This window comes from Alexandromys fortis, unplaced genomic scaffold (genome assembly GCF_014885135.2).
Source record: "Alexandromys fortis isolate MF-2015 unplaced genomic scaffold, M_Fortis_MF-2015_v1.1 scaffold_13, whole genome shotgun sequence".
NCBI lineage: Eukaryota > Metazoa > Chordata > Mammalia > Rodentia > Cricetidae > Alexandromys > Alexandromys fortis.
This window is the reverse complement of record NW_026067908.1, coordinates 975,824-988,563: the sequence shown is the minus strand read 5'-3', so window position 1 is coordinate 988,563 and position 12,740 is coordinate 975,824. Positions and strand designations below refer to the sequence as shown.

Genomic DNA, 12,740 nt, shown 5'->3' with positions numbered 1-12,740 from the left:
TGGCTTATAATATTTTCCATGTTGTATATCTGTCTGGTAAGGTTACTAGTATAACGCTGTCTTCAAAAAGGGAATTTTAAAATATTTCTTCCTTTCCTCATTTTTTAAATGTCTTGAAAGATAGTCATAAGTATGTTAGCTCTTTTTTGGAGGCTTATTGAGATTCTGTGCTGAGTCTTTCTGGCCCTGGGATTTCTTTGTTAACTTTTTAAATTTTCAATTACTGCTTCTATCTCTTTGGATGTTATAGATCTATTTGGGGTATTTATTCTCTCTTGCTTTAACTCTTTTTGGTAATAAATATGGACCATTGGCTTTATAGGCCACATTTCCTAAAAGGGAACCTACTGCTATTATCCTGACAAATGCCACAGTGCTAAACTAACTCTTGATGGCCTATGTCTACAGCCATAAACTAATGTTCTCAGGAGAGAAGCTTCTACTTGCAATACATGGTGATTAACACATAGACCCTCAACTGGCCAAGGTGTAAAGAATAAGAGACTAAGAAATGCTCAGCCTTAATGAGACATCCATACCACTCCCACTCCTCTTAAAGATTACGGATCATTGTTGAAGAAATGGAGGAGTCCAAGCACTAGAGACAATACATTAACACAAGGAAACTGTTTTCTGGACATTAGCAGGATATTTGCACATATAAGCTCTCAGTGGTCACAAAAGCATGTGCAAATATATTCAAACTCAAGCCAGACAGAAATCCATCATGGAAAAAGATGTTTGGTATGAAATTGCCCCTCATAGTTGAGGAGTCGTTGACAGCTGATAACTGATGACAGAGGGAGAGGGAGTTTCTCTAACAGTGTAGTTCCTGAGAAGCCAGTGTACCAGCATAGAAGACAGTACATGCAAAAATATTTGAGTAGTACAAATTGATCCTAACTAGTGTATTGGTTAGATTTTAAAAACTTGTCAAAAATCAAGACATATCAGTGAAGAAGGAATACTAACTGGAAAAAATGCATTCATGAGATTCGTCTGTAGATAAGACTTATGACACTCTCTTGATTAATATTGATATGAGAAAATCCAGAAAATTCTGTGTTGTGCTAACCCTAGGCATGTGGTAAGAAATCAAGCCAAACAGGTCAGAAGGAGCAAGTCAGGAAGCAGTTTTCACCCCGAGTCTTCTGCTGTTCCTGACTCCGGGTTCCCACATAAAGTGAGTTCCTGGTTTTGCTTCTATCATTGATATAATGTGACCTGAACTGTAACTGAAATAAAACTCTTTAACTCCATATTACTTTTGGTCATGGTGTTTTTCTACAGCAAAAAAATATTGTTTGATTTTTAGATAAAGGACACCAACTTGATTGAGTAGGGAAGGGCAATGGATCTGGGGAGAACTGGGGGTGAATATGATCAAACTACTTTGTACAAAAATCTCACAGAACTAATAAAATATATTTGAAATCATTTACATGTGTACATTTATAATCAAATACACATGCATGATAAGTTTACTGAGCATTATATGACTTATTTGTAGAGATATAAGTACATATTTGATGAAATATACTTTAAAATTCATGTGTGCATACATTTATAAAGGTGTGCAATATTTTATAAATATATGTATGTACATAAGTTTCTGAGTGCATTCATATTTATAGCTGGTCTATACTTATATATGTATGCCATCTATGTTAAACATTAATACATACATCTGTGTATTAAAAGAATTGACTCTACATAGATACACATACACTTAAATATATATCATGTTTCCTAAAGTTTCATAACTTCCTTTATTTCTCCCTGAAGCTTACCTCTCATCATTCCTCAGAATCATTTCTCCAAGTAGCTACTGCCAATTACAGGAGTGTTTTGAACTGACTACTCTGTTTCGTGTCTTCAAGATAGAGTTGCTCTGTCAGCCTGGAAAACTACTGTGCTCCTTTGCTTAACTGGACCAACTGATCGTTTTGCTTCAAGGTTATTCCTTGAAACTATGGGAAGTTCCCATTCTTTCATGGACTGTTTCATCTGGACTTAAAGTAACTTGCTTGTGCTTCTGCACTTTCCTCTCCTTACTATGCTGTGTATAGGTTCACCATTAAAAATACATTCATCATAGTTTTTCATTCAGCACTCAGTACATGACAGGGGCGGATCAGGTTTTGTTTTGTTTCTTCCCTAGGCGAGGCGAGTCTTGCTAGGACTTGAGTAATAGCAATCACAGTCACTGAGCGAAACAGAGATTCCATTCGTGGGTTGATATACCAGCCCCTTAGGAATTTCCCTGGAAAAGAGACCTAAGTATCACTCAGGCTTGTGGAATCATGGGGCTGGACTTTCAGTGTAGGAGAGGAAAAGTTGGATGTCAGTTTACCTGATCTCCGTCTAACTCTGGCATGCTTGCTGACTTTAGTAAAACTGCTGGAGCATTACCAAAATCTCAGGTGACTCAACTCATGCATTCATAGGGAAAACAGAAAGCTGATTTGGGATCGTCAGGCTCAGGTGAGTAAGGGGATTTAATAATATTTTAGGCTTTGGTTCTATTGTCACAGATCATTTGTCTACTGTTTCTACTTCCTTGTGTCTCTTGGGAGGAATATTCTCCCACTATAAACAAATTTCAAAGACTTAGTAAGGAGTATATTTAAGGATTAGTAAATCTTTGTTGTTAAGAAGGATGACAACAATGAGGACCCTAAGAGAGACATACACAGATCTAATCTGCATGGGAAGTAGAAATCGACAAGATCTCCTGAGTAAATTGGGAGCATGGGGACTTTAGGAGAGGGTTGTAGGGGAGAAGAGAGGCAGGGAGGGGAGCAAAGAAAATATAGAGCCCAATATAAATCAATAAAAAAATAAATAAAATATCCTACTGGAAAAAGAGGATGAGGAGTTAGTGCCTTCTAGGGAAGAAAACTCCCAAGTTTTCTTTATGGATCAGCTAAATATAATTCTGTAACATTCAATCTTAGTGGCTCCTGAGATCAGGTTCTGAAATGTCATTTGTCGGCGCTGAAGAAAGTATATTCCTAAGACTATGATTTCTCAGCAACATAAAGTGAGACTTGTGCCCATCCCATATTCTTCTCAACCAGAATAACTATTTGATTTATAATAAACAAAGTCAGAAAAGCATAGAATATGAGATGTCCCTATTAAATTTTACATTGTGTTTAAAAACTCAATTTTTAAAATAGACTAGCACAAAAATTACTTCATATTCTCAGTCATACGTGGAAATTTTAAAGGTTAATTTCCTAGAAATAGCTACATAAATAAGACTGAAGCAGTGGAATTAGTGGGCATGTTAACATAAAGGGGGGAATTTTCTAAAGGTTCCACACCTATATAAGGAACTACAGGCAACTGATGACACTTAGGAGATGGAGAGTTAGACTTCCCCAGGAATGAGACCCGTTATTGGTTTTCCAAAGTAGAGTGACAGTCAGTCTTGAAATCACACACTCAAACCTTAAAAAAATGACTCAATATGCGTTGTGTGTGTATACACATATATAACACACATATATGTGTGCATACGTATGTATACATTCACATATGTATATTCATGTGTACATATGTGTGTATGCATGTGTAACAGTAGAAATAGAGGCTGTTGGTAGAGAGCGATGATGTGAGAGAAGCTGGAGGGAGAGGCAGGGATAGTACTATAATTCTATTTCTAATATAAAATATTTTTATTAAGTTGATCTCAAAGCAGAGAACAGAATCATTGTTATTAAACTCTGGAAAGGGGAAGGGGATAGGGAAGTGAGAGACACATGCTCTTTTAAAATGCATGAATATACAATTATCTAGGAGAAATAGTTCTAGCGGGGCAACTGTGATTAGCTGCACAGGACTAGGGCCACCATTTGACACTGTGGAAAGGAAGAAACAGGGAGAAACTCACAAGACTCATCCCACTCTGAGGCTTCATAGGAAGCTAATAATTGCTGGGAAAAGGACGGTACACTTTTTCAGTGGTGTAGCCACTGGTGAGCCATGTTCCTGTAAACAAACCTTTACCATGGTCCTGGAACATATCCTAATTCAACTCAAATTATAATAAAAAAATTAAAAGATGTGATATTATAAGGGAAAATAGTCGGAAAGAGAAAAGTTAGTGGGACTCGGAGGGCCCATGAGAGTGCAAGGCAGTGAATACAAAGTGTATATATATATATTCTTAAAATAAGATACTTAGTATTTTGGCCTTGATCTAGCAGCCAAATGTGATAGATATTTATGTTTATCACACACACATCAAGCAAGATAGTAGAATTATAGAGAAATTGGAAATTGAATGGAAAGTTATCCTTTCATCTAATATGTTTTGTCACAGGTGTAATGGGAGCTACAAGAGTACTTGCTGTTGCACACTGTGTTGTCTTGTACCTCCTACAGACAGTGGCGCTGAGTTCAGGTATGACTCTCTCACTTGCCCTTATGAGCGTCAGCAATGTCAAGCATGCCAAAAAAAAAAAAAAAATCAAGGCGTGATACAAAGACAGAGCATTTAAATCATTATTCTTAAAGACAGAATGTAGCAATTAAGTGAAGACAGTTGCAAGAGTATCCAGCTTAGAGGAACAAGTAATTATGTCCAATCAGTACATATTCTTTACTTGGTGTTGCAAGGAGGCGCTGCTTGTTCAGCCATCCAGCTAGCTTAGCCCCGAAGTAGCCACACAGAAACTGTATTAAATCACTGCTTGGACCATTAGCTCTAGCTTCGTATTGGCTAACTCCTACATCTTTATTTACCCCATTTCTACCAATCTGTATATCACCATGAGTTCGTGGCCTACCAGAAAAGTTTCAGGACTTCTACCTCTGGCTGTGGTCCATGGCGTCTCTCTGACTCTCCTTTCTTCCTCCCAGAATTCAGTTCTGTCTTCTCTGCCTACCTAAGTTCCCCTCTATCATGCCAAGGCAGTTTCTTCATTCATTAACCCATACAAGCAACACACAGAGGGTACGCCCACATCAACTTGGGTTTGTTTCAACTTCCAGGAAGAAAGTACAATGGTAGCGATTGAATACTTGTCTTGAGGACTCAATATTCATACTGAAAGCACAAGACTTATTGATAAAAGAGATACATATGAAAATCCATCCAAGCTAAGAATAGAGTAGGGGAGGAAGATGAGGGAAGATGAAGCAAGCTAGGGAAATGAGAATTTGAATTTGTAGGGACATCTGTGCAAAGCAGAACTAAATACAGATTACTTGAAAACATTACAAAAAGACTTAGAAAATGAATTATATAAAAGATGTAAAATATTACAGCAAAAAGCTGATTTCCAATGATAAATTTTCACTGATGCACATTTATTTGGGGTAGAACTGAATTAGACTCTTTTTTGGTACCAGAAGCATTGTCTGATGACAAGAGATATCCAGTTGTCTCTTTGTCTCCTCCATTATTGGGTGAATTCATTTAGCTTACCTTCCTATATGCATGAAGCAACTTTAGTAATCTACTGTACTGGGTTTCCATATGGCCTCTGAAATGGGCCTGTTTTGGCTGTCCCTCCCTGTATTACACCCTTTTTATTCCTCTTCCCATTTGATCTTCCTATTGCATGCCTGTCCATTTCCAGATACATATTTTATTTTCTCTTCTGAAGGATGTCCATCCCTCCTGACTCCTTCCTTACTTTGTACCTAACCTCTCTGTGTGGTTATATAGATTATAGTTTTCTCATTGAAGACTTAAATCTAACATCCACATGTAAGTCAATACATACTATATTAGTCTTTCTTGAACTAGATTACTTCACTCAAAATGTTTTGTCATAGCTTCATCCATTTACCTGTGAACTTCATTTCACATTTTAAATGGATGAATAATAATTTCACTAAGTAAATGTACATTTTTAATCCATTAATGCACTGAAAAACATCTAGGCCATTTGCAATTTTTGAGTATTAGGAAAAGAAGTGCAATTAATATCATTGAACAAGTGTCTCTGTATTAGGATAAAGCATCCTTTGGGTCTATATTCAAGAGTATAATAGTTAGATCTTTGGGTAGACCTATTCCCAGTTTCCTGAGAAATGGCCACATGAATTTCTTTTGTGACGGTACAACTTTAAACTCTCATTAGCAATGGATGTTTAAGCCTCTTACTTCATATCATCACCAGTACAAGCCATCATTTCTTTTATTGACAATGGTAAATAAAGGGTATAAAAAGAAATCTCAATGTATTTTTGGTTTGCATTTCCCTGGTGGCTAAAGATGGTGAACAATTCTTTAAGTGTTTCACAGCTATTTGCGTGTTTCCCTTGAGAATTTTCTGTCTAGATCTTAACCCCATTTTTAGTTGGCTTATTTGTTTTCTTGATGCCTAGATTTTTAAATTCTTTATATATTTTAGATATTAACCCTCTATCAAATGTGTAGTTGGTAAGAAATCCTTGTCCATGTCATACTGCCCTTTTCTGTACACGGCTTTTCAGTTTCATTAGGTCCCATTTATTATATGTTGTTCTAGGTTCCTGTGCTAATGGTCTTCTGTTCAGAAAGTCTTCTGTGCTAATGAGTTCAAGATAGTCCTCACTTTCTCTTCTATCAGATTCAATGTATCTGGTTAATATACTTGATACATTTAGAGTTAAGTTTTGTGCTGAGTGATAAGAATGGATCTATTTTCATTTTTTATGTGCAGTCATACGGTTTGACCAGTACCATTTGTTAAAGATGATGTCTTTTTCCAGTGTGTATTTATGGCTTATTTTTCATAAAAATAGGTATGTGAACTACTTATGTCTTGATCTCCAATTTAATTCTAGTGATAAATGTGTTGGTTTTGATTCAATATAATGTTGTTTTTTTTTACTATATCTCTGTAGTACAATTGAGAGAGAGTGGTGACATTTTATGTCACCACATTTCCCACTTTTTTCTTTTCAGAACAAGATCCCTGAATCTAATATCATTTGTTCATCTTTGTTTCTTTATCATTATCAATAACAACTTGTAACCTATTCCCTAAACGATGACAAAGTTCCATGAACCAGATTTTGGGAAATGTGAACATAGTTTTCTGAACTACTTGCTGCTGATTGGGGACAGTAGTAATCTTTGAAGGACCCTGAGAAAATTCAATGTTATTGTTGTGGGAATTTATTCAGCCAATAGTTTTGGGCTACCTGCCCTAGGGCATGGCTTCTGGCTGTGAACTTGATCTCTTATAAGGAAGAGGAGGGGTATCTGGTTCTTGTTTGACGTGAGGGGAAGCCAAAGTGTCAGAGAGGCAGCATGAGATAAGTAGCCATTTCGGCCTTTATCTATATTGTGTTAATTTATTTTTTAATAAACCAGATTGTATTACCTCTGTGATTTCATGCTTCAGAAGATGGCCAAATACTGACTGGAGAATTCTGTTAGGTTACATCATCCCAGCCAGCAGCCTTGAGCCTTTCTGGATATGAAACTCAGGGAAATTGCAATGGAGGCACTCTGAAATTTTGGATCATCTGGGCCATCTGCTCCCATCAGAGATTTTTTCAAGGGGTCTTCCTCAATCACTCTTCATTTTCCTTAACCCAGAATGAATCCACAGCCTCTCATTTTCTATTGAAATAAAAATAAAACTTCTGCCTCAAATTAGCACATCTTTCGATTTAAATTTTGAAGTCAAGACACTTTTTAAATATATAGGCTGAATTAATCCAGCAACATTTATAATCAAATGTCTCTTAGCAGCTGTTGTTGTGACCTCAGGAGTCAAATAATTCAAAAACAACACAGTAACATACAACATACAGGCTCTCTGTGTATTTTCTATCTTTATGTGGCTAGTTACAATTTTTATTACTCTGTTTCTTTTTTTAAGGACTTTATTCTTTTTATTTTCTCTCCCAAGCCTACATATATTTTTAACACACTGTAATCCATTTAGAGTTCTTTTTTAAAAATCTGTCTTTAGTGCATATCTCTATCTTTTGCTGACCACATGAGTCTTTAAGTTGCAAAGCAGCAGCTTTTGTGACTGGCTTCGTCCCACTTCTTTATTCCAAGATTGCCTAGTTTCATGGCAGAGGTACCAGCTAAAGCTCTATCACCCCAACTTTGGGGAGTTTCTGAGTTCATGCTGCCACTGAGTAGGATGCGGGCCACTGCTTAAAAACACAATTTAGTAGAACCTCTTAAAAGAGCTGCCTGCTTTGCCACTAGCACCGAACCAGAAAGCCATCTCTTAAAGGAGCTGTGCCTCTGTTCACAGCCAGTGAACAGAGTTCACTGAAGAAAAGACAGTTACCAAGAAGCCATGCTTGACTCAATTCTTGTGTGTTTAAAATCCTTCTTAAAGCTTTTTTGGGCTTTATGTGGAAGTTTCGGCCCCCACATTGAAATACCATATGTGGCACAATCCTAATTAGTCTTAATATTAAAAACCCAGAGTCAGTTAGGGGGTGAAAGCTGAAAAACAACAGAAGTGGAGCAGTCAGCCATTAGTTCTTACTTCTATAAAATACTCAGATCAAATGGGATATTATATTTCTACAAGTCCTGACTGAATGCCCCGAGTTCCTGTCTCCTACCTTATAGTCCTCTCTCTGTCCCATCTCCAATATTCCTTTTGCAGAGTACTTGTATTAGATTTTTCCCAAAGGGGAGATTATTTATCTGATCTCAGGTTCTTGGCCACGTTAGGAGTGTCAAGTACGGTTTCTACATCATGAAAGAGGCTTTAAATCCCATCAAAATTGGTTGGTTACTTCCTTAACATTTCTGTCACTATTGTACCAGTTCTTTCATTAATTTATAATATTTCATTTTATGACTGTACATAGATGATTTATTCACTTACTTATGGAAGGAAATTTGATTGGTTCCATTTTTTAGTAACTGAGAATAAAGAAGTTATTAAAATTTTGTAGAAATTTCAATATATATGTACTTTAAAACAATTTGGACTATTGTAGATTCAAGACTCTGGCAAGAAAGTACACTAAGCCTACATCAAGCAATGTTAGAGATGCCAAACTGTCTTCCAGAGTGTCTGAATCATTCTGCATTGCTATCAACAACAACAAAAAATAAACCAGTTATATTGTCTTCATCTTTTGTGATCATTTTATGTTGTCAATGTTTTAGGTTTAAATTATTTTAATAATTGTTGAGGTTTCTTATTTTGTTTTACAACATTCTAACGACACAATGTCGAGATATTTTTCATTTTTATTTGCTATAAAGGCTAATTTTGCTCTATTTTACTCTGCATCATGTGGAACAGTAGCTTTCAAGCTGAGTATTGCCATGAGTGACTCCATTTTACAGTGTAGCAGTTTGTTACATTCTGAGGTCACATGATGAGTCAAAATTACTGTACACATTTGTGCAAGTAAACAGTCATTAGCTCATTACCTACCCAGTATGAATCAGAACGAACAAAATAAAAAAAAACAGTTTAATCATACAAGTAAAGAAATTAACACCCATTAAGTTATCAGGGTAAATCTGGAACACCAGGGCACATGGTCATATCAAGACTATATCATAAAATGCAGTCCTGTTAATGAACAAAGCAGACTAAGGAAGATGGCAGCTCCTTCATCTGTGTCATATAGCAGGTAGATTTGACACAAAGTGGAAACAGTACCAGCCACATTCTCATCAACAAACCTTATGCATGTATCACAAAACACAGCAGCTGTAGATTGCCTACTGTCCCTGGAGCTTCAATTCAGGAAATTTCCACTATGTGATATGGCCTACTCATATTGTCATTTTCTGACCCAGTCTTCCACTTTGTCTTGATTTATCTCGAATTCAGCCTGCCTTGGAGTGGCTCAGCATCTCCAATAGCTCCTTAAAATCTTTTCCAGCCATTTACACTAATACTTTCTGGTTTAGTTTTAATTAAGTAATTAGTAATTAAATTGCCTTCAGGATAAACAAAGTGACCTTACTTGAAGTATGTGGGGATGTTTGAGAAAGAGGAGGAAAAGACAGAAGAGGGAAAAACAGAGAGAATGATTTCAACAAATGTTGTAAATATTTTTACTAACGCATACTCCTATCTTTTGATTATTCTCCTTCACAGAGAGATTCACAGTGACTGGGTTGACTAGGCCAGTCTTGGCTCCATTGGGTGGAACCCTTGAACTCAGTTGTCAGTTGTTCCCACCACAAGATGCACAGCACATGGAGATTCGCTGGTTCAGGAACCACTATACACAGCCTGTGCACCTGTACAGGGATGGTAAAGACCTGCATGGAGAAACCATCCCCAAGTATGTGGAGCGGACTGAACTGCTAAAAGATGGCATTGGAGAAGGGAAAGTGACACTCAGGATCTTTAATGTGACTGTTGATGATGATGGACCATACCGCTGTGTCTTCAAAAATGGTGAATTCTATGAAGAGCACATTACGGAGGTCAACGTTACAGGTGGGCATGAATTTCTCTGAGACTGTTCTGTACATATGATTCAAAGCCTACCTATGGTTGAGTGGTTGGGAAATTATCAGTGCTTGAATCTTATTGCATAGTTTGGTAAAATGAATTCTCTACAATTAGTTTTTTAATTGTATGACATGGAAGATCAAAAAATAAAAATTACTAGCGTTCAGAGATTGATTCTATCAGTAAGTACTTTCTTATTATGCCTACATACATTGTTAGATTTCTAACATATAATCAGATTCTTTTTAGGTTGTTTTATTATCCTTTCAAATATCTCTAACAACACTTCAGTAATTTTCCAAATGAACCAAATTTTTAAAACATGCTTCTTACTATAATGTTGGGTGAGTATGGTAGGAGTTACAGAGAAAAATATGATCAAAAATGTTGTATGAAAACGTTTGAGGTGGGTGGTCCTTGGACTTCCCACAGGGCAGGGAACCCTGATTGCTCTTTGGGCTGACGAGGGAGGGGGACTTGATTGGGGGAGGGAGAGGGAAAGGAGAGGCGGCGGTGGGAAAGAGACAGAAATCTTTAATAAATAAATAAATAAAAGAAAATGTTTAATGAAAGAGAAAATATTGTTTTGACTAACAATGCTTATTTTCATTTCTCTCCAAATTAATTCACTAAAAACTTAGCACCCGATTTATTTTTCTAAGTCTCTTTCAAAACTTTTTAACTACAATAATCCCTATCCTCAGATGCAATAATATCTGTGTGTGTAACTATATAGCGTTTATGCTACTTTCATTACTTTGAATTATTCTGAAAGAAAAGGAAAAGAAAGGAAAGGCCAGGGGGTTAATGTAAACTAAACAAATCCATAAGTGTATGCTCATATGTGTAGGATCCAGGTGATCAATCTTCATGGATATCATGAGACACCTCTGCTGTCTAGAGCAGTCACACATATAGTTCATTTCCATGTTTTGTGTTCTACTGGGACAAAAAGTTACTGATTGTCATTTTTAGTAGTTTTATGGGATAAATAACAACTGTGATAGCAAAGATCTGTAATGTTCTTGTTATTTCAGGGACATTTTACTAGACAGAGCAATTTTGGCATGTTGCTTTAAATCTCCACGCATTCTCTTTTGGAATAAACATTACACAATCTTTCCCACTTCTCCATCACCTCTTCGTTTGTTTCAGTGGCAATGGGAGCTACACTGTGTCATGCAGTTTTTGCTCCAAATAGCTTTACCTGCAAATGTTCACAAATTATAAATTATCTACTATGAAAATACATAGAGAATTATCTAGAATTCCAAAACTGTATTTATAATGAAATTCATTTCTATAATCTATTATGTTGACTCAAAATAACTAGTGACTATGATAAATGAAAAAAATTAAACTATAAATGCTATAAGGATCAAAAATCTTGATTTCTGTTCATCATAATTCAAGGATGTAGGTTGTTTCTTAGACTTAGTGAATAGCCTAAAATATGTTTTGAATAAATTAATAAACAAATGAAACAGGCCTTTCCTGAGCTGACTTAGTTTGAACACGTTATTGATTGCATATTATAGCATTTCTATCTGACTCTTCCATTTTCATGAGATTTTATGGAAACCAGCATCCTGGAGAGCATGAATATATACATATCTTTTGAAACTGGAATCAAAACCAAAAAGAGCTTTTATTTTTCTTTCCTTTCCTCTACCATTGATACCTAACAATATTGTTTTCCTCTCTTGCTGTTTAACCAGTAACAAGCTCAGACATACAAATTCTTCTGCATCCCCCAAATACCAAAGGAGTGATTTTGGAGTGTCATTCGGGGGGTTGGTTCCCACTGCCACTTATGGAATGGAGAGACAGCAAAGGAGAGGTCATTCCAGAGACATCAAAATCCCATTCACGGGATGGAAACAAATTATTCAATATGACAATGGCACTTCTTATTAACACCAACTTTCACTGGAATGTCACTTGCTACCTTCAAAACCGTCTAACTCAACAAGAAGAAAGCATAAATATTGTCCTATCAGGTAAAATCTGTATTTGTTCTTCAGTAAAAGGCATTGTTACATATACTAATGTATCGCTTCTTTCTTGACTTGGCTCCCATTGTCTTGCATTCTCTTGGCCTTACTCGTCATCTAGTTTATTGTCTCTCTCACTCTCTTTGATGTGCATATTTTCTCTATTTATATTCTAGACTACTGCAGTTTGCTCTTCTGACGCTGAGATAAAACATCTGATCATGAACAAGTTGCAGTGGGGGAAGGGTCTATTTGAATTACATTTCTACATATTAGTGCTGCATCATAGGAAGCCAGAGCAGGAGACCAAAGTGGGAATTTGGAGGCAGGAACTAAA

At 36.4% G+C, this 12,740-nt stretch overlaps 1 protein-coding gene across 1 annotated transcript; it reads left to right on the top strand.

Annotated features, from left to right (window-relative positions):
- Positions 1–4,335: 4,335 nt before the first annotated feature.
- On the top strand, positions 4,336–12,477 carry LOC126497938 (selection and upkeep of intraepithelial T-cells protein 2-like). Its single transcript, XM_050136209.1, has 3 exons — positions 4,336–4,411; positions 10,047–10,394; positions 12,128–12,477. The coding sequence occupies exons 1-3, from the start codon at positions 4,336–4,338 to the stop codon at positions 12,475–12,477; spliced, it is 774 nt and encodes a 257-aa protein (XP_049992166.1).
- Positions 12,478–12,740: the final 263 nt, after the last annotated feature.